At 41.2% G+C, this 20595-nt stretch overlaps 1 protein-coding gene across 2 annotated transcripts in view; it reads left to right on the forward strand.

Moving 5' to 3' along the window:
• The window catches only part of LOC106089390 (ras-related protein Rab-26), a 219344-nt gene that overhangs the window by 152294 nt on the left and 46455 nt on the right, over positions 1-20595 (forward strand). Inside the window, exon 1 of one of the 2 annotated variants that reach the window (XM_059370951.1) lies at positions 18423-18808. The exons of the other annotated variant lie outside the window; for it this stretch is intronic. Coding sequence (XP_059226934.1) covers positions 18602-18808 — 207 coding nt within the window. The 5' untranslated portion in view covers positions 18423-18601. Of the gene's footprint in view, positions 1-18422; positions 18809-20595 lie in introns of those variants that run through there. 2 annotated transcript variants of the gene reach the window in all.

Consider the following 20595-nt stretch of genomic DNA (forward strand, 5'->3'; position numbering starts at 1 on the left):
CTGTCAGTTATCAGCTGTTACTTTTAGCTTGCTTCAGAAAAAAAGTGTAAAAAAGTATATTTGATTAAAGTTCATTCATTCAGTTTTATAAAAAATGCATTTACTTTCTTTTAAAAATCCGCAATTACTTTTTGGGCAACCCAATATATGGGCAAAATTTGCAATAAGCCAATGTCCAGATTTTACTTCTTGAGTCTCTAATCCGATTTTGCAGAAATTTTAAGCAATGACTTTTTCAATGAACTCCAACTTACGTGCCAATGAACTCCAACTTATGGTTTAAATCGGCCCAAAACCTGATATAGCTCCCATATAAACCGTCCTCCCGATTTAACTTCTTGAATCTCCAGAGGGCGCAATTCTTATCGGATTTGGCTGAAATTTGGCACAGTCACTGTATACTTGCCAAATATGGTCGGAATCGGTTCATAACCTGATATAGCTGGCATGCAAACCGATCTACCCATTTTACTTCTTAAGACCCTCAAGGGTGCATTTCTTATCCCATTTGGTTGAAATTTTGCCCAATGGAATCTACTATGGTCTTGAACATCCAAACCAAGTATGGCCCGAATCGGTTTATAACCTGAGATAGCTCCAATAGCATAGCAATTCTAATCCATTATCCTTTGTTTGCCTATAAAGAGATACCAGGCAAATAAATTGACAAAATGCGATCCATGGTGGAGGGTATAAAAGATTCGGGCCAGCCGAACTTAGCACGCCATTACTTGTTTTAATGCGATTTTATGCCACTACACATCATCCTATCAAGAAGTCCACACAGTTACTTTGCCATAATTTTTGTATTGTAGGTCAAGGTATTTCCTATCTGTGCGATCCCTATCATAGATGGAGTTTAAGTCCGTTACTATGTTTCTAAGTCTCTTTCTATCTTATCGTGTGACTGTTCAAAAGTGTCCTCAGTGACTTCTCTCGTTTACAAGTCATCACCAGGCGGACATTGTCAATATTTTTTGGGGTGTTGCCAAGAGAATGAGGAGATAGGTGCAATCCCACTATGCTATGGGAAGGGTACCAAAAAAAAATTTTTTTTTTTTAAAACATAAGCAGTCCTTTTCGGTTTTCTCTCTTGTCCACTGTGTCCTAATTCGTTTAGCCCCTTATGTCAAAAACCCATTGGTGTTTGCTTTGCTGTAACTCTAATAGGGTTGTTCATTTTCCACCGTATTAATTTTAATTATTTCGCATTTAGGCAACATGACAATGAAACAGGCCCATGAAAAAGTGGCTATTCATTGAGGTTTTAAAAGGGATTTCAAATGCTTTCGCTCACTTACAAATCGTTTCCAATGGAAATTCCATCTAATGTCATTACAATGGACAAGGGAGAAGTTTTCTTTTTTTTGGTATTTGGGTTACATGAAGCCATCACCAATAGTCATCTCCAATTGCTTGAGCACCCCTACCACAAATACCAGCTGACAGCTTGCCCAGCAGGGACGTTTTAGAAGTGAACATTTGCTCGAGTGATATCTGATAATAATGGTGATGGCGATGGCGTTGGTGATGCTGGCAAACAAATTCATTTGCATTGGAATTTGAATTTATATTTGATTTGATACTCACATCATACTGATGAATGGATGTACCTACCCAGAGATTCGTCTCAAAATTGATTTGTCTGCATTTAACTTTGAGGGGGAAGGCAACAAAAGCCATACAATACCTGCAAAAGCGTAGCCACAGCAACCTGAGAAGTACCAATAATTCCATGGTATCTGCTGTACCTACCACAACAAAGAACTGTAGAATTTCAGCCAAAGTCTGTGGAAAATTTTTCAATTTTGGTTTTTGTAATGGCATTAGTATTGTTGCCTTCATATTTTGTACAATGTGGGAGTACTTAGGTATGTGTGTGTGGTTTTTGTATCTGCGAAAGTGTAATCGGGTGTTCATTTTCTTCTTTGCAAGATTTTGTGGAATTTTTGATTGAAGCTTTTAAACTGCATTAATGCTGTATCGTATTATCACCATTTTGTATCTTGGTTAAAATTTCATTGGAAAATAGTTGTATGAAGCCATCACACCCAATATGGTTGAAAAGTCTTCTAACCAAAGACGAAACGGGTCCCATAGTGGTTGGCGTGTGTTGCGATCTTCGCCCTAACAGGCGAAAACCTTGAAAATGAAAAAAATTCCGCAAAGCCCGGCCGGGATTCGAACTTGGGCACACGGAGCAACGACGAGAGCCGTAGCCGTTGTCCAGTGTTCGAAGCCATCAATACAACTTCCAGCAGATGAACAGAAACTTGTGAATACCATGGAAGTAGTGTAATTGTTGCAGACAAAAAGTCTGTCATTACACGAAAACTCATCCATTGGGAAAAGCACAGCTAATAGACAGGGTTGACGAGCGTGGTTAATGTTGTATTTGTATCATTGAGGCGTTTTCGCAATAAATACGACACAAAGACAACATACCAACGTACGGTCCTTCAAGCCATCACACGTAATATGATTGAAAAGTCTTCTAACCAAAGACGAAACGCGTCTCAGAGTGGTTGGCGTGTGTTGCGATCTTCGCCCTAACTGGCAAAAACCTTGAAAATGAAAAAAATTTCGCAGAGCCCGGCCGGGATTCGAACTTGGGCACACGGAGCAACGACGAGAGCCGTAGCCGTTGTCTAGTGTTCGAAGCCATCAATACAACTTCCAGCAGATGCACAAAATCTTGTGGATACCATGGAAGTAGTGTAATTGTTGCAGACAAAAAGTCTGTCATTACACGAAAACACATCCATTGGGCAACGTACAGCTAATAGACAGAGTTGACGAGCGTGGTTAATGTGGTATTTGTATCATTGAGGCGTTTTCGCAATAAATACGACACAAAGACAACATACCAACGTACGCTCCTTCAAGCCATCACACCTAATATGGTTGAAAAGTCTTCTTTGGTTATAAAGACGAAACGTGCTTCACATTGCTGGGTGTGCGTTGCGATCTCTGGCTTTCATTTTCCATTTGCAAAGAAAATCTCCGATCATTGAACTCGTCTCGAAAGGGAAACAAACAAAAACCAGTAAGAAAGTGCAAAAGTTGGGCGGTGCCGCTGTATAATACCCTATACCTACCCTATAAGTAAATACAATGTGGGACCTATATCCAATTTTGATGGTCCTCGGCGAGCAAATATGTTCAAACTATAAAAACTACGGCTGATAAATGACATCGATATCCTTCTTCAATTTGGCCCAGATCGGTCCAGATTTGGATATAGCTGTCATATAGACCGATCTCTCGATTTAAGGTTTTGGGGCCATAAAAGGAGCATTTATTGTGCGATGTCGCCGAAATTTGGGACAGTGAGTTGTGTTGGTCCTTTAGACATTCTTTGTCAATTTGGCTCAGATCGGTCCAGATTTGGATATAGCTGCCATATAGCCCGATCTCTCCCGATAAGGTTTTGGGGTCATAAAAGATGCATTACTTGTCCGATTTCGTCGAAATTTGCTACAGTGAGTTGAATTGGCCCTTTCGACATTATTTTTCAATTTCGCTCAGATCGGTCCACATTTGGATATAGCTGCTATATAGACCGATCTCTTAATTTAAGGGTTTAGGGCCATAAAAGGCTCATTTATTGTCCGATTTCGCCGAAATTTGGGACAGTGACTTATGTTCGGCTTTTCGACATTCTTTTTCAATTTGGCTCAGATCGGTCCAGATTTGAATATAGCTGACATATAGACCGATCTCTCGATTTAAGGTTTTGGGGCCATAAAAGGCGCATTTATTGTCAGATTTGGCTAAAGTTTGGGACAGTGAGTTAAGTAAGGCCCCTCGACATCTTTCTGCAATATGGCACAGATCGGTCCAGATTTCGATATAGCTTCCATATAGACCGATTTCCCGTTTTAAGGTTCCGGTGACAAAAAATCCCATTTATAATCAGATTTTACAGAAATTTGACACAGTGATTTATGTTCCGCTTTTCGACATTCTTTTTTAATTTGGCTCAGATCAGTCCAGATTTGGATATAGCTGCCATATAGATTGATCTCTCGATTTAAGGCTTTGGGGACATAAAAGGTGCATTTATTGTTAGATTTGGCTAAAATTTGGGACAGTGAGTTAAGTAAGGCCCCTCGACATCTTTCTGCAATATAGCACAGATCGGTCCAGATTTCGATATAGCTGCTATATAGACCGATCTCTCGATTTAAGGTCTTGGGCCCATAAAAGGCGCATTTATTGTCCGATTTCGCCGAAATTTGAGACAGTGAGTAGTGTTAGGCTCTTGACATATTTCTTGGCCCAAATCAGTTCAGATTTGGATATAGCTGCCATATAGACCGATATCTCCAATTAAAATCTTGGCCCCATAAAAGGTGCATTTATAATCCGATTTTACTGAAATTTGACACAGTGACTAATGTTCCGTTTTTAGACATTCTTTTTCAATTTGGCTCAGATCGGTCCAGATTTGGATATAGCTGCCATATAGACCGATCTCTCGATTTAAGGCTTTGGGGCCATAAAAGGCGCATTTATTGTCCGATTTCGTCGAAATTTGGGACAGTGAGTTGTGTAAGGCTCTTCGACATTTTTCTGCAACTTGGCCCGAATCTGTCCAGATTTGGATATAGCTGCCATATAGACCGATCTCTCGATTTAAGGCTTTGGGGCCATAAAAGGCGCATTTATAATCCGATTTCACTGAAATTTAGCACAGTGACTTATGTTAGGCTTTTCGACATCCTTGTCGTATTTGGTTCAAATCGGAACATATTTCGATATAGCTGTTATGGGGCATAAGGTATGCATTTTTCACCAAATTTTGACGAGAAATGATTTACATATATACCCGAGGAGGTGGGCATCCAAAGTACGGTCCGGCCGAACTTAACGCCTTTTTATTTGTTTGATTTTTTTATTATATTTGAGATTTACACCATTCGTTAACACTGGAAAATTTGAACTTCTTTTCCTTTCAATCGACCTAACCACTTTGTGGTTTTGTCACACAATTTAAAAGAAAACCTACCAAAGTTTTAACTCATCTGTTATTCGAATTTCAAGAAAATAACGCCAAAAGCCTTCGGCACAAGGGATAATAAAAGGCTAGGCCTGACTATCGTTTACTTGCCTCCTTCTTTTTTCTACAGAAAAACAATTAGGTTAATAAAGCAAAAATTTTCTTAGCATTTAGGAAAAACTTCAATGGTCACTGAGCAAAAATCTAAACCCCAATAGGATTATATACCCGGCACGACAATTGCTTCTTGTTAATACCCTTGTCTTTGATAGAAAGAAAAAAAATCCGTATATGTTTTCAGCAGTCACTCACTGTTCTTGCCACATTTCGCCCCGGCAATAATGACAAATCTTAACTGTATTTTCCAGGAAAAATCACCACAGAGAGTTGCTAGGGCCAAGTTTGGCCAACTGAATAAATGACAACAGTTATAAATATTTTATTGGTTTTCCCTTTAGCTTTTGTTGTTGAAACCATTCTGTCGGTGGAGTGTCCCCTTGTATGGCTTCTATGTTCTGTTTCATCTTGAAATTAGTTTATCTCATGTCTGTGGATGTTTTTCCAAGGAATCAACTGCCAGAGAAAACATTGGAATGTTTTTACTAAATTAAAATCACATGGCATGGAATTAATTTGAAGGTTCTGCTTCTTCTTCATTATCCTGATCGTTGTTGACAATGACTTTTTAACAAGAAATCTTTGCCTTTGCCAATTTAGTTGTGGCAAAAATTGTTTGCTGTCTTCTTCTTCCTCATAGATGATGAAATATTCAAGTTTTCGTTTGTTGTGATGAAGATTATTTTTAAGGGAAATTGCATTATTAGAAGCTTAATAGTTGGAATGAGCTAAATTCTACGATAAATATATAATGGGACAAAAATTCACAAAACAGTTTTACTGAATTAAGATGCAGAACAGTTGGATACGATGCGACAATCAAGACACCGAGCATAAGGATGCAAACAAACATTCAACAAAAGAGAAAATAAATTTCGATACAATTTTGTTATAAAAATAAAATGACAAATTTTTTTATTAAAAAAAAATCTTATTGAGATTCCATTGCAGGATATTGTCCGGCTTTAGACCATTGTAAATGCTTTCTATTCTATTTCTGTCAGCACACAGTGTGCTGTTGCTAGAAGCATTTGACTGGTATCCTGTATCGCGATTTCATTTTCGACCAAGAAAAATCATCAGCAGGAGATGTCAAATGGCACCTTAGACATTTCGACTCAAATATGGATATCAAATTCATGCTGCACTTCCACATCCGTTTAATTTGAGCCCCATATTGCCATGGTCGGTAAATATGAACCGTTTTGAGGGTGTTTTGGGGCTGGGGCAGCCACCGGCACTATTTTTTTCTATCAGCCAACATGCAGGAGATGTCCCCTATGAATGCAGTGCATTGCGTTGGCGACAGGAAATTAGGAATTGGAGGGGGGAAAAGGATGAAAAGGATCTTTGGGTATCAAAGTGGGTGGGAAAAACATTAGCCGGAAGTCGAATCCACATACGAACGGTTCGGGCGAAATAAGAATTCTCTCTATATTCCATTGTGCGGTCCGCTGGTCAATCAATTACAAACGGGTGTGAGTTCCTGGAATGTCTAGTATCCCTGACATACATCCTTACATCAGGAATCAGAAGACATATATCAGACGAACACACACCATGAAAGTACCGATAGAACAGCGCCAAACAACCCACATTGCGACGATGATGAAGAGAGGCAACAAAGTTGCCACTGTCCCCAATCAACGCCATCGCTCTTCTTTGTACACGGTCCGGTCCAGTAGCTCCAGGAATGATTTTGAAGCTCCAGCCCATACATGTGAGTTGTACTCCATTTTCGCCCTTATGAAAGTGGTGTAGATGTTAAGAAGATCAGACGGGGTGAAGTAATTCTTACACCGTTTAAGGAAGCCTAAACACTTGAATGCTTCTTTCGACACTTCGAATACATGTTTAGCCCAACGGACATCACTTTGTATTTTCATGGCCAGAACATCAAGAGCTTCTGATTGCTCAACATCTACACCGTGGATAGACAAAGATGATCGTAATGGGTCAGCGAATCGTTTGTTTGACAACAAGCAGCACTGAGTCTTCCGTGCATTCAAATCTACTCGATTCATTCGACCCCACTCAGAAATGGCCAGTAAATCCTGGCAGAGTGTCGCGACTCTTGTCCTCAATCTCTCGAACACTTGCCCTATGGTCGAATGAGTACGAATGACATAGATTACTGTCATCCGCAAATGAGTAGATCGGATTCGATGTCTCACCCAACAGAAAATTAGAAAAAGAGAAGGAGAAAGAACAGAGCCCTGGGGTACACCTGCGGTCAATTTGTGCTCATTGGATGAGAACCCATCTATAACGACTCGAATAGTGCGATCTTGCACTTTGCACTGAAAATAGATATCAAATTCCTTCTTTATTCCCAACGAAAATGAAGTTCAGTTTAGGGGGTGCTTTAGAGCGTACCCCAAAACACTTGGCTCCGAAATTCGATAACAAATTCGTTTTCTATTCTCAAATACCTTTCATTTGAGTCCCATATTGTCATAATGGATCGTACGTATCTTTAGGAGGAAAACTGCCACCAAGACTTGAACGCAAATTTTAATGTCACTTTCGTAATCTACTCCCTAATACCTTTCATTTGAGTCCCATATAGCCATGGTCGGCTAATGTGCCCATTTGGGGGTATTTGGGGGTGGGCGACCTCCCATTACTTGGACCTAATGTTTTATGCCATATTTGTAAGCCACCGCCTAATACTTTTCATTTGAGTCCCATAATGACATGAACTTCGAATATATCTGTTTAGAGAAGTTTTGGGGTTGGGGTAGGGGCCACTGGGTACTTGGATCCAAATTTTAATACCATATTCGTTTTCTGGTATCCAATACCTTTCATTTGATTCTCTTATTGTGCCCATCGGACCAATTTCCAATATGTGTGGCGTTTTTGGGGTAAGAGGGAGGGTCCGCCTCCACCCGATATCTAAAAATTATATAGCCTATGTTTGCTTCCAGACAAACGTACACAAAGTATGAAAATTTAAAAGAAAAATCGGTTCATCCAAGTGTCATATAGTCATAATGGGTCTAATAGAGTTTTTGAAGGGTTGGGGTGACCCCCTATACTTCGATCTGATTTTGTATGCCAGCTTCGAAATCTACTCCCGACTATCATTCATGTGAGCCCCATATTAAAATAAACGTCCAATATGTCTAATTGGGACAGTTTTGGGGTTGGGGCGGCCCAAATTTTAATACCATATTCGCATTCTACTCTCCAATACCTTTTATTTGATACCTACATTGTCCTGATCGGTCCACTTTTGATTTTGGGTTGTGTTTTTGGCATAAGGGGGAGGGTCCGTCCCCCTTCCGATACCTACACAATATGCGAAAATTTCAGTCTATACAATATGCCGTTTTTCAGTCTATACGGAACAAACAAACCTAGTCCCATATATCCGTGATTGGCTAATGTGCCCACTTTTTGGGCGTTTTTGTGGGGTTGGGGTGATACCCTATACTTCGACATAAATTTGTATGCCAGCTTCGAAACCTACTCCTGCATGCTTTTCATTTGATACCCATATTGTCCTTATCGGTTCACCTTCCGTTATCAATAAATTACAAAGCCTATTCCTACTTCCTGAGCATATTCGTAATCTACTACCGAATATCTTTCTTTTGAGTCCCATATTGTCAAATAAACCTATTTTAAGGGGTTTTGGTGCTGGGGCGGCCCCCCAATTACTTGGACCCTACTTTTATTATGAAATTCGTACTCTACTCTTGAATACCTTTCATTTGAATCCCATATTGTCCCGCTCGGTCCACTTTTATTTTTGGGTAGTACTTTTGGGGTATGGGGGAGGGTCCGCCTACCTCTCGATATCAAAAAATTATGTAGTTTATGTTTCTTTCCAGACCAACCTATATAATCTGTAAAAATTTCAAGGTAATCGGTTCAGACCGCTATCGTGATTTCAATAGACGAACGGACAGATGGACATGACTAGTTCGACTCAGAGTGTCAAGACGATCGAGAATATATATACTTTAAGGGGTCGCAGATCAATATTTCGAGGTGTTACAAACGGAATGACTAGATTAGTATACCCCTATCCCATGGTGGTATTCTGATCTAGTCATTCCTATTGTAACACATTTTATGGATTCGCAGATCATCCTATGGCCCCGCCATGGGATAGCTTTGAGCACCACATAGGCTGGAACCTTGAGGTCCATTTTGTGTGGTGTTCATTGCTGTCACGAAATGCTTAGCTGCGAGTTACCAGACGCGTCCACAGGTTGCGAATAGTGAAATGCTCCGCACGGAGTAGCTGCGATGGCAGTCGCAGATAATCAGCGGTATCGAGCGGAAAGTCTCAATGAGAGGCCGCACCCGCTCTTGCACAAATGCTGAGTGCCCACGATTCTTTATATGGCAAGGCGAGTTATAGGCGCCCTTAAATAACCAATGGCCACCATGTTCCCGCTGCAATAGGTCCTTAGGACCTAAACGAAGTTGCTCACCTACAAGAGCTTTAAGATGATCACCACCTCCAAATGAAAATGTGGCTACAGGGTTTAACAGGCCTATTTGGACTATACTGGTACTTGAAACACATAGCAAAACTTTTCGTTCAAAATTTCAGTCAAATTGGGTCGTAATAGCGCCTATGAGAAGATCAAGAAGTATAATGAAGATGGGTTTATATGACAGCTATATCGGGTTATGAACCGATTGAGACCATACTACACACAGTTGTTAGATATAAACAAGTAAAAGCGTGCTAAGTTCGGCCGGGACGAGTCTTGGGAATCCACCACCATGGATTCTGCTATAATATGGGAGCTATATCTAGTTGTAGACCGAATTGGACCGTACTTGGAGCAGTTGTTGAAAGTCATAACAGAACATTATGTGCAAAATTTCAGTCAAATCGGACGAAAATTGCGGCTTGTAAGGGTTCAAGAAGTCAAATCGGGAGATCGGTTTACATGGGAGCTATATTAGGTTATAGACCGATTTGGATCGTTTTCAGCACAGATGTTGGAAGTCAACACAGAACACAGAACTAATCGGATAAAAATTGCGGCTTCCAGAGGCTCAAGATGTCAAATCTGGAGATCGGTTTATATGGGAGCTAAATCAGGTTATACACGAATATGGATCGTACTTGGCACAGTTGTTAGAAGTCATAACAGAACACTACATGCCAAATTTCAGCCATATCAGACGAAAATTGCGGCTTGTAAGGCTCAAGAAGTCAACTCGGGAGATCGGTTTACATGGGAGCTATATTAGGTTATAGACCGATTTGGACCGAACTTAACACAGTTGTTGGAAGTCATACCAGAACACTACATGCAAAATTTCAGCCAAATCGAACGAAAATTGCGCCCCCTAGAGGATCAAGAAGTCAAGACCCAAGATCGGTTTATATGGCAGCTATATCAAAACATGGACCGATTTGACCCATTTACAATCTCAACCGACCTACACTAATAAGAAGTATTTGTGCAAAATTTCAAGCGGCTAGCTTTACTCCATGGAAAGTTAGCGTTTCCAGGGTCTCATTGCGGTTTCCAGGGTCTCAAGAAATCAAATCGGGAGATCGGTTTATATGGGAGCTATATCTGAATCCGACCCGATATGGGCCGTTTGTAATCTCCAACGACCTACATCGATATTAAGCATCTGTGCAAAATTTCAAGCGGCTAGCTTTACACGTTCGACCTCTAGCGTGATTTCGACAGACGGACGGACGGACATGGCTAGATCGACTAGGAGCGTCGAGACGGCTATTACGAGGTGTTACAAACGAATGCTATGGTGGTGGGTATGAAAAGAAAACCCCTTGTGAAAAATTTCAGCTAAATCAAATGAGAATTGCGCCCTCTGGAGGCTCAATAAGCCAAAATCCGAGATCGGTTTATATGGCAGCTATATCAAAACAAGAACCGATATGGCCCATTAACAACCCCAACCAACCAACACTAATAGAAAGTCTTTCTGCAAAATTTCAAGCGCTTAGCTTAACTCCTTCGAAAGTTTGAGTGCTACTACAGACAGACGGACGAACAGAAGGACGGACATGGACATTAACGAAGGTCTTTTCTTGGATAGCAATAAAATTAGCAAATTTTTTCTAAAGCAGTGGGTTAGAGCTGGCAAAGTATCGATGACACTATCCATATTTTACTTATCGATAAATACTATCGGCAAAGTTCATTTTTTGCAAAATTAAACAAAAATAAGCGATCCGACACTAAATGTAGTTATAAGATACATTGCGCCTATAGATGGCGCAATTTTCATCCTATTTGGTTTACATTTTGTACAACGATTTCTCTCATAACTTGCTACTGACAATTAAATTTGGTTTTATTCGGTCTGTGCATTGCTATTGCTTCTATATAAATCGATCTCCTGATGTTTACTTGCCCTTTTCGTTCGAAATATTGGTGATGGGAAATTAACGATAGTATCCAAAATCGATTTTTATCGAATGTTGCGATTATCGATAGTTTGCCAGCTCTATGGCCCACCCCCAGAGGCCTTTCTAGGCTTATGTACATCACTAAATCGATTCGGAATGTCAAAGAGAATCAAGAATATGTATATGTTGTTGGTTTTTAAACCAATATCTCAATGTGTTACAAATGGAATGACGAAATTGGTATACCCCCCAACCAATGGTGAAGGGTATACAAATAAAATTTTGTTATAATTTTCCAATCATGGTGAAAGACAAGTTGTTCATATCTACTACTGTGACTTATATTTAGATCACTAACTCAACAACTTCCGAGTTTTCGTGACACCACGTGCACACACACAGCCGTCAGATTCCATAAATAACTTCACTAACCTCAGCACCCGCAAATTACTTTTGCAAGAAACATTTCTGAAAACAAAATCCTGTACAAATTATTTTTATCATCATCAGAAGCATGGGCGACAGGTAAAGCTAACCAAATTCGGTTTAATTTTTCATTCATTGAATTCATTAACTTTAGTGAATAATTAAAGAAATTTCATAAAGGTTGTTTATGGTAACATATTGTCAGCTTTCAGACTCCATAAATACCATCCCAAAGGAATACAAGAGAGAGAGAGAGAGAGTGAGAAAGTATGTAAGGTAAAGAGAAAGAGGATGCTACAAAAATCAAACCAAAGGCTTCTGGGGTTATTTAGACAGACATAAAATTTGAAGATGAAAGGATGCCCAAACAAATTTAACATCTCTTTAAACTGTCAATCAAATGAGAGAATATAAACGACTTTGTTTGCCGGGGTGTATGTGTCCAAAAAAAAAAAAAAACAAGGGGTTACTTAGCAACAGGATTCAAGCAACATACACACACACACGCAGGCACTTACAGCAACATGTCTGCCATACACGCTTTACCATGCCTTGACTTTGGCAACAATGCACACAATATAAAAGAGGATATATCGCTGATTACTTCCTTTAATAAAGTCTCAAACATATTGTTGAGCCTTCCTGCATGCCTGCCAGCGAATTTGCTTTTTTTGAATGGGCGCCTTTTTTTTGGTAACCATTGTTACCTTGATTTTAACCAAAAAGGAAGAAAGTGATGCATGCTTTACATACGCTGTTATACAAAAGTCAAGGCAATGTCAGTCAAATAAATATTTTTTATTAACAACACTTACTTTTGGGTCAAAAAAACTATGGTGTTGTGGGCTGGAGGACGGCGCTTCAAAAGTCCATCTACTGCTCAATACTCAACCGGATCCAAAGGATGGCTTCTTTGTGCATCACAGCCGCACTGAGGACGACAGCATCTGATGCACTGAATTTAATGCTACATCTAATGCCTCGGACATTATGGCTAGACAAATTGCAGCTACCACTGCCATGAGGTTAAGGGAGCTTTCTCATTGGTCATGTGGCGTCTACGAACACTGTGTTATCCTTGGTACAATATCCGATGTTCAAGGCAGTGTCGATTACACTCTACTTGAGCCGCTTTTTGATAACAAGTCCTATACACCTGCAAGAGAGCCATTGGCAAAATTTGGCGGCTTAGATCGCGTTTCATGCATTGGGTATATAATGCAGATGTCAGACCTATAATGCTGTATGGTGTTGTGGGCTGGAGGACGGCGCTTCAAAAATCCACCTACTGCTCAATAGTCAACCATATGCAAAGGATGGATGGATGCAAGAGAGCCATTGCCAAAAGTTGGGGGTTTAGAGCACGTGTCAATCATTGGGTATATACTGCAGTTATCAGACATATAATGCTATATGGTGTTGTAGTCTGATGGACGGCGCTTCAATAGTCCACCTACTGCTTAATACTCAACCGGATCCAAAGGATGGCTTTTATATGCGTCACAGCCGAACTGAGGAGTACAACATCTGATGCACTGAATTTAATACTACATCTTATGGTACTGGACATTGCGGCTCATTGGTCATGTGGCGTCTACGAACACTGTGTTATCCTTGGTACAATATCCGATGTTCAAGGCAGTGTCGATTACACTCTACTTGAGCCGCTTTTTGATAACAAGTCCTATACACCTGCAAGAGAGCCATTGGCAAAATTTGGCGGCTTAGATCGCGTTTCATGCATTGGGTATATACTGCAGATGTCAGACCTATAATGCTGTATGGTGTTGTGGGCTGGAGGACGGCGCTTCAAAAGTCCACCTACTGCTCAATAGTCAACCATATGCAAAGGATGGATGGATGCAAGAGAGCCGTTGGCAAAAGTAGGGGGTTTAGACCACGTGTCACGCATTGGGCATATACTGCAGTTGTCAGACCTATAATGCTATATGGTGTTGTGGTCTGGTGGACGACACTTCAAAAGTCCACCTACTGTTCAATAGTCAACCAGATCCAAAGGATGGCTTCTTTGTGCATCACAGCCGCACTGAGGAAGACACCACCTGGTGCACTGAATTTAATGCTACATCTAACGCCTCTGGACATTGTGGCTAGACAAATTGCAGCGACCATTGCCATGAGGTTAAGGGAGCTTTATCATTGGTCATGTGGCGGCTACGAACACTGTGTTATCCTTGGTACAATATCCGATGTTCAAGGCAGTGTCGATTACACTCTACTTGAGCCGCTTTTTGATAACAAGTCCTATACACCTGCAAGAGAGCCATTGGCAAAATTTGGCGGCTTAGATCGCGTTTCATGCATTGGGTATATACTGCAGTTGTCAGACCTATAATGCTCTATGGTGTTGTGGTCTGGTGGACGGCGCTTCAAAAGTCCACCTACTGCTCAATACTCAACCGGATCCAAAGGATGGCTTTTAAAGGCGTCACAGCCGAACTGAGGACGACACCATCTGATGCACTGAATTTAATGATACATCGAATGCCCCTGGACACTGTGGCTAGACAAATTGCAGCGACCACGGCCGTGAGGTTAAGGAAGCTTCTCTTTGGTCATGTGGCGGCTACGGGCACTGTGCCATCCTTGATACAAAGTCCAATGTTCCAGGCAGTGTGGATTATACCCTACCTGAGCCGCTTTTTGGTAAAAGTACTGTACCACTATTCCTAATAGAACCGATTGGAACTACGATATCCCTGCTAACATTAGTTACATAGACTTCTATACGGATGGTTTCAAACTAAACGACCAGGTGGGCTTTGGGGTGTACTCTAAAGATCTTGAACTGGTCATGTCGAAAAGTTTACCCGACCACTGCAGTGTGTATCATGCAGAGATACTTGCAATTAAGGAAGTGGTGGAATAGCTAAGATATAATATCATATCAGACAGCCAGGCAGCCATTAAATCCCTGGAGAACGTATTTCTAAACACAAAACCCCCTCTCGACTGTCACAGATCTCTTAACAAGATGGCCGAACAGTTCAAAATTCACCTGTTCTGGGTGCCGGACTCCAGGGAATTGTAAAGCGGACGAGCTTGCGAGACTAGAAACTACCCTACACATTCGAGGGAAACTGGAATCTGTGGGAATGCCTCTAGCGACATGAAGGACAACGAATGATAGATGGTCCGAAAGAGGTGGTTCTGAGCACTCCAAAATCTAGACTTGAAGAGGTCTACCACTTTGCTGTCATTGGCTAGAACAGATGTCTGAGTCATTGCGTCCGTCATGACAGGTCACTGTCTATTCGGAAAACATGCTGACAGACTGAAGGGATACTGGAATCTGTGAGGTTGCCTCTAGCAACATGTTAGCATAGTTTTCAGGACCAGGCCCGAAGGACAACGAATGATAGATGGTCACAAAGAGGGGGCTGTGAGCATTCCAAAACTATGTGGCTTAATCTAGATATGAAGAGGTCTACCACTTTGCTGTCATTGAAAAGATCAGACGTCTCAGTCATTGTGTCCGTCATAACAGGTCACTTCCTAATCGGAAAACATGCTGACAGACTGAAGGTTCCCAGCAACAACTTTTGCAGAAGCTATGAGGACATCGAAGAAGTAGAGACTATAGAACACCTTTTGTGTGTGTGTCCCGCACTAGCAGTCAGAAGGAGTTCCACTTTAGGTTCTCATTTCTTTGAGAACCCGTCCGATTTAGCGGTGAACATGTGAACATTCGCAAGTAATTGGGCTTTTAAAAGTTATCTAAAAGGTTCAGCGGTAGGAACTAGAAGGCATCTTCCCTTTTTTGATCCTGTAGTATCACAATCGAAGTAAATCTGATGGCAGACTGCCACTTAAACGTAACCTGACCTAACCTAAAGTTTTGAACAAATACTGCTGAAATAAAATTTGACAAAATTTCCCACAACATTTTTATACCCACCACCGAAGGATGGGTGCGTATTCATTTTGTCATTCCGCTTGCAACACATCGAAATATCCATTTCCGACCCTATAAAGTATATATATTCTTGATCAGCGTAAAAATCTAAAACGATCTAGACATGTCCGTCCGTCTGTCTGTTGAAATCACGCTACAGTCTTGAAAAATAAAGATATTGAGCTGAAACTATGCACAGATTATCTTTTTGTCCACAAACAGGTGAAGTTCGAAGAAGGGCTATATCGGACTATATCTTGTTATAGCCCCCATATAGACCGATCCGCCGATTTAGGGTCTTAGGCCTATAAAAGCCACATTTATTATACGATTTTGCTGAAATTTGGGACAGTGGGTTGTGTTAGGCCCTTCGACATCTTTTTGCAATATGGCACAAATCGGTCCAGATTTGGATATAGCTACCGTATAGACTGATCTCTCGATTTAAGGTCTTGGGCCCATAAAAAGCGCATTTATTGTCCGATGTCGCCGAAATTTGCGACAGTGTGTTGTGTTAGGCTCTTCGACATTTTTCCGCAACTAAGCCCAAATCGGTCCAGATTTGGATATAGCTGCCATATAGACCGATCTCTCGATTTAAGGTTTTGGCCCCATAAAAGGCACAGTTATAATCCGATTTAAGTGAAATTTGACACGTACGTGTCGTATATGATTCAGATCGGTCTCTGTTTGGATATGACTACCAAAAAGACCAATATTTTGTTGTACAAAATTAAACAATGACTTGTACTTATTAGACCACTCAACGTCCATGTTGAATTTGGTCCAAATCGGACCAGTTTTCGGTATAGCTGCTGTGGTGGCATAAATTATACATTTTCACCGGCTTATGACGAAAGGTGATTTACATATATGGGTGATAGTAGTGGGTATCCAAAGTTCAGCCCGGCCGAACTTAACGCGTTTTTACTTATTTCATCACCACCTTAGGATGGGGATATACTAATCTAGCCATTCTGTTTGCAAAACATCAAAATATTGATCTGATAAATATTCGTGATCTTTTTGACTTTCTCAGTCGGTCTAGCCATGTCCGTCCGTATGTCCGGCTGCGGAAATCACTAAAGTACTCGAACGAATAAAGATATCCGCTTGATATTTTGCACATACACCTCTTACAGGTGCAGGTTGTTGGGGATTGCAAATGGGCGATATCGGCTAAGATTTGGATAAAGCTTCTATATAAGTAATCCCCTGACTTCTTGAGCCGCAAGAAACTACAATTTACGATCGTGCCAAGTATGGTACAAATCGGTTTATATAAGGCTATAAACCGATTTGTAACATACTTGGCGTAGCTCACATATAAACCAAACTCCTAATTTGAACCTAAGTCCCTAGAAGATGTAATTATAATCCAATTGGGCTGACTTTTACTCATAGTGTTCTGTTGCTTCTTCCAACGATAGTGCCAAGTATGGTACAAATCGGCATATAACAGGATATAGCTCGCATATAAACCGATCTCCCGATTTGACATCCAGAGACCCTGAATCAGCAATTTTTATAGATTTTTTGTACTCACCACCATAGGATGGGGGTCTACTAATCTAGTCATTCCATTTGTAACATCTCGACATATTGATCTCCATAAAGTATTTCATATTTGGTACTTCGTTTCTTTTCGAATGTAATGTGGTGCCTTTAGGTTAACTTACTTCTCTGGCTGATGTGTATGCCTTTAAAGTCACTATGAAGACCAAATGAAAAAACCTAACAATCATATCCTAAAGGATCAAAAAGATGAATCCTGCTATTGTGTCACCCACACAATTGATTTTTTGATTTTTTTTTTTCATCCAAACCCAGTCAAACATAAATTGAGTTTAATTTATTAGAAAATACCTAAGGTTCAGTTTTTTGCACATCCTCTGCTCTTAACAAAAGGCAATTTGAGAAGAAAATTTCAAAGAGACTCGCCTTGGGACGTTTTTGGTGATTGTGAAATCAAAACTCATTGTACTACCTGTGGCAATCGCAGCAATCAAACATCGTATGTTAGCAAAACAAGGACAATAAATAAATTTAATTTAAAACAAATATATAAGAAACCAGCAACAACAACAACACGCATATACCTTATAACACATCATAAATCATACGAAAAAACATTTTTTTTTTGTCAATTAAATTGCAAAAAAGCGTAAAAGACAGCTTGTGAGACAGGGCGATAATCAACATCATCAACATGTCACGAGCTTTAAAAAATCGTAAAAATCGCCCGGATTCTGTCAGAATACCGGCTGTGCCCAATCTTGGAAAACATCCCATTATGATGGGTCGTTCCTCCTCCGCAGGGCCCAGCAGCAGCTGCAGTAGTGCGAGCAGCAGCAGCAGCCACACAACCTCATCCAAAGCTTTTACGCTGCACAAAACACCATCAACATCCATTATCACACCAACCACACCTGCCTCGAAGAAAAAAATTTTGGAAAAAATTCCCAGCATATCGGCGCACAGTGACAGCAGCGAGGAGGAGGAGGACGAGGATAAAGACATACAACAGAGTGACAAAAACGTGCTGCTACACCAACAAAAGTCATCCTCCTCCAGCAAGAGCAACGCCACCACATCTCAACTAATGACCAATTCCGTTACTGTGGTGGATGAATACAATGACGAAGATGAGGATGACATACAGTGCAAGCGGGTCAGTGTCATAACACGCGAATATCCCAATAATATCGATTGGTCACCAGGCGGTGGTGGCATCATCGGAGGCAATGGTCATGTCACAAATGCAAAAAACTTTTCAACGAAAATGGCCTGCGGTCTGCGTGTATGCAAAACAACCGGACGTAACTTCATCAAGATGCTGTCCACCAGTGCCAGCACCAGTAATCTTACATCCTCGGCAACCACCCCCTCATCGGCTACGGGCAGCAGACGAGGCAGCAAATTTGGCTGCCAAACCAAACCAGTGGCAGATGTGGCATCCAATGAGACCCGTTGTCACATATCCAGCAAGGTGAAATTCAATTAACCCTTTTTCGCATTTATAATTTTCAGTTATTACTCGCAGGTCTTTGGGTACCATGTTTTACAGGGGAAATTAATTTAATTTGCTGATTGCGGTGGTGAAGTCCAATGCATTGCTAGGGGTTATGAATTTTTCAATGGCACACAGGCAGAAGTTTATGGTTCTTGTGCTTTGTGCCACTGAAAACTGAATTTAACAAGAATTCATCTATGGGGAATTTGTAATCCCCAACGACCAAAATCAATAAGAAGTATCTCTGCGGCTAACTTGAAGCGTTCGGCCGCTATCATGATTTCCACAGACGGACAGATGGATGGACGGACGGATAGACGGACAGACAGACGGACGAACGAACGGACAGACAGACGGACGGGCGGACGGACAGACGGAAGGACGGACGGACAGACAGACGGACGGACAGACGGAAGAACGGAAGGACGGACAGACAGAAGGACGGACGGAAGGACGGACGGACAGCCGGAAGGACGGACAGACAGACGGACGGACAGACGGACAGACGGACGGACAGGCGGACGGACAGACGGACGGACAGACGGACGGACAGACGGACGGACAGACGGACGGACGGACAGACGGATGGATGGACAGACGGACGGACAGACAGACAGACGGACGGACGGACGGACGGACGGACGGACGGACAGACGGACGGACGGACGGAAAGACGGACGGACAGACGGACGGACGGATAATCGGACGGACGGACAGACGGACGGACAGACGGATGGACAGACAGACGGACAGACAGACGGACGGACATCGCTCGATCGACTTAGAATGTCAAGATGTCGCAGATCAATATATCGAGGTATTACTATGGTGTTCAAGAAAAAACTAGTAAAAATGAATAAGTACGGCCGTGCCGAACTTTAGATACCCCCCACTATGGACATATTATTTTTATCCAAACATCGGTCGATCTGGATCATATTTATTTTAGGTAAAGAGGGGCCTTATAATGAGTAATTTTTTAAGACCTACAGAAAAGTTTTTCAAAAAAGAACACATAAAATTCATGTAATCTTTATTTGAATCGATAGTACGGTCCATATAATTTAATGTTTGAAGATTATTTCATGCAAATGTTGACCGTGACTGCGCCTCAAATGGTCCAATCGTTAGTAGTTAGTCCAATTTTGGCATACCCTTAGCAACATTTCGGCCGGTATCGTCTTCCAATGCGTCAATTGAAGCGGGCTTGTCTATATAGACATGAGCTTTAAAATAGCCCAACCAATAAAAAAAAGTCTTAAGTCCTTAAATCGCACGATCTAGGCTGCCAATTGACCGGTCCCGAATGTGAAATAAAATGTTCACCGAACTCGCCTCTCAATCAGTCCATTGTTACGCGTGCTGTGTGGCATGTGCCACAGTCTTGTTGAAACCACATGTCATGCAAGTCAAGCTCTTGAATTTTGGGGGAAAAAATAGTTGGATAACATCTCACGGTAGTGCTAACCATTTACAGTTACGTTACGATTCGCATCATATTTGAAGAAGTACGGTCCAAAAATGCCACCAGCCCATAAACCACACCAAACTGTGACTTTTTCTAAATGCATTGGTAGCTCTTGCAATGCTTCTGGCTGATCTTCACTCCAAAATTGACAATTCTGCTTATTTACCTATCCATTGAGCCAAAAATTAGCTTCGACGATGGAATGGAAGAAGCGCGCGATGAACTTTCTTAACAGAGCATACATTTTGATTAAAAAAATCAATAATTTGAGGCTTGAGTAAATATTGGTCTAGCC

This window comes from Stomoxys calcitrans, chromosome 1, assembly GCF_963082655.1.
Source record: "Stomoxys calcitrans chromosome 1, idStoCalc2.1, whole genome shotgun sequence".
Taxonomy (NCBI): Eukaryota; Metazoa; Arthropoda; class Insecta; order Diptera; family Muscidae; genus Stomoxys; species Stomoxys calcitrans.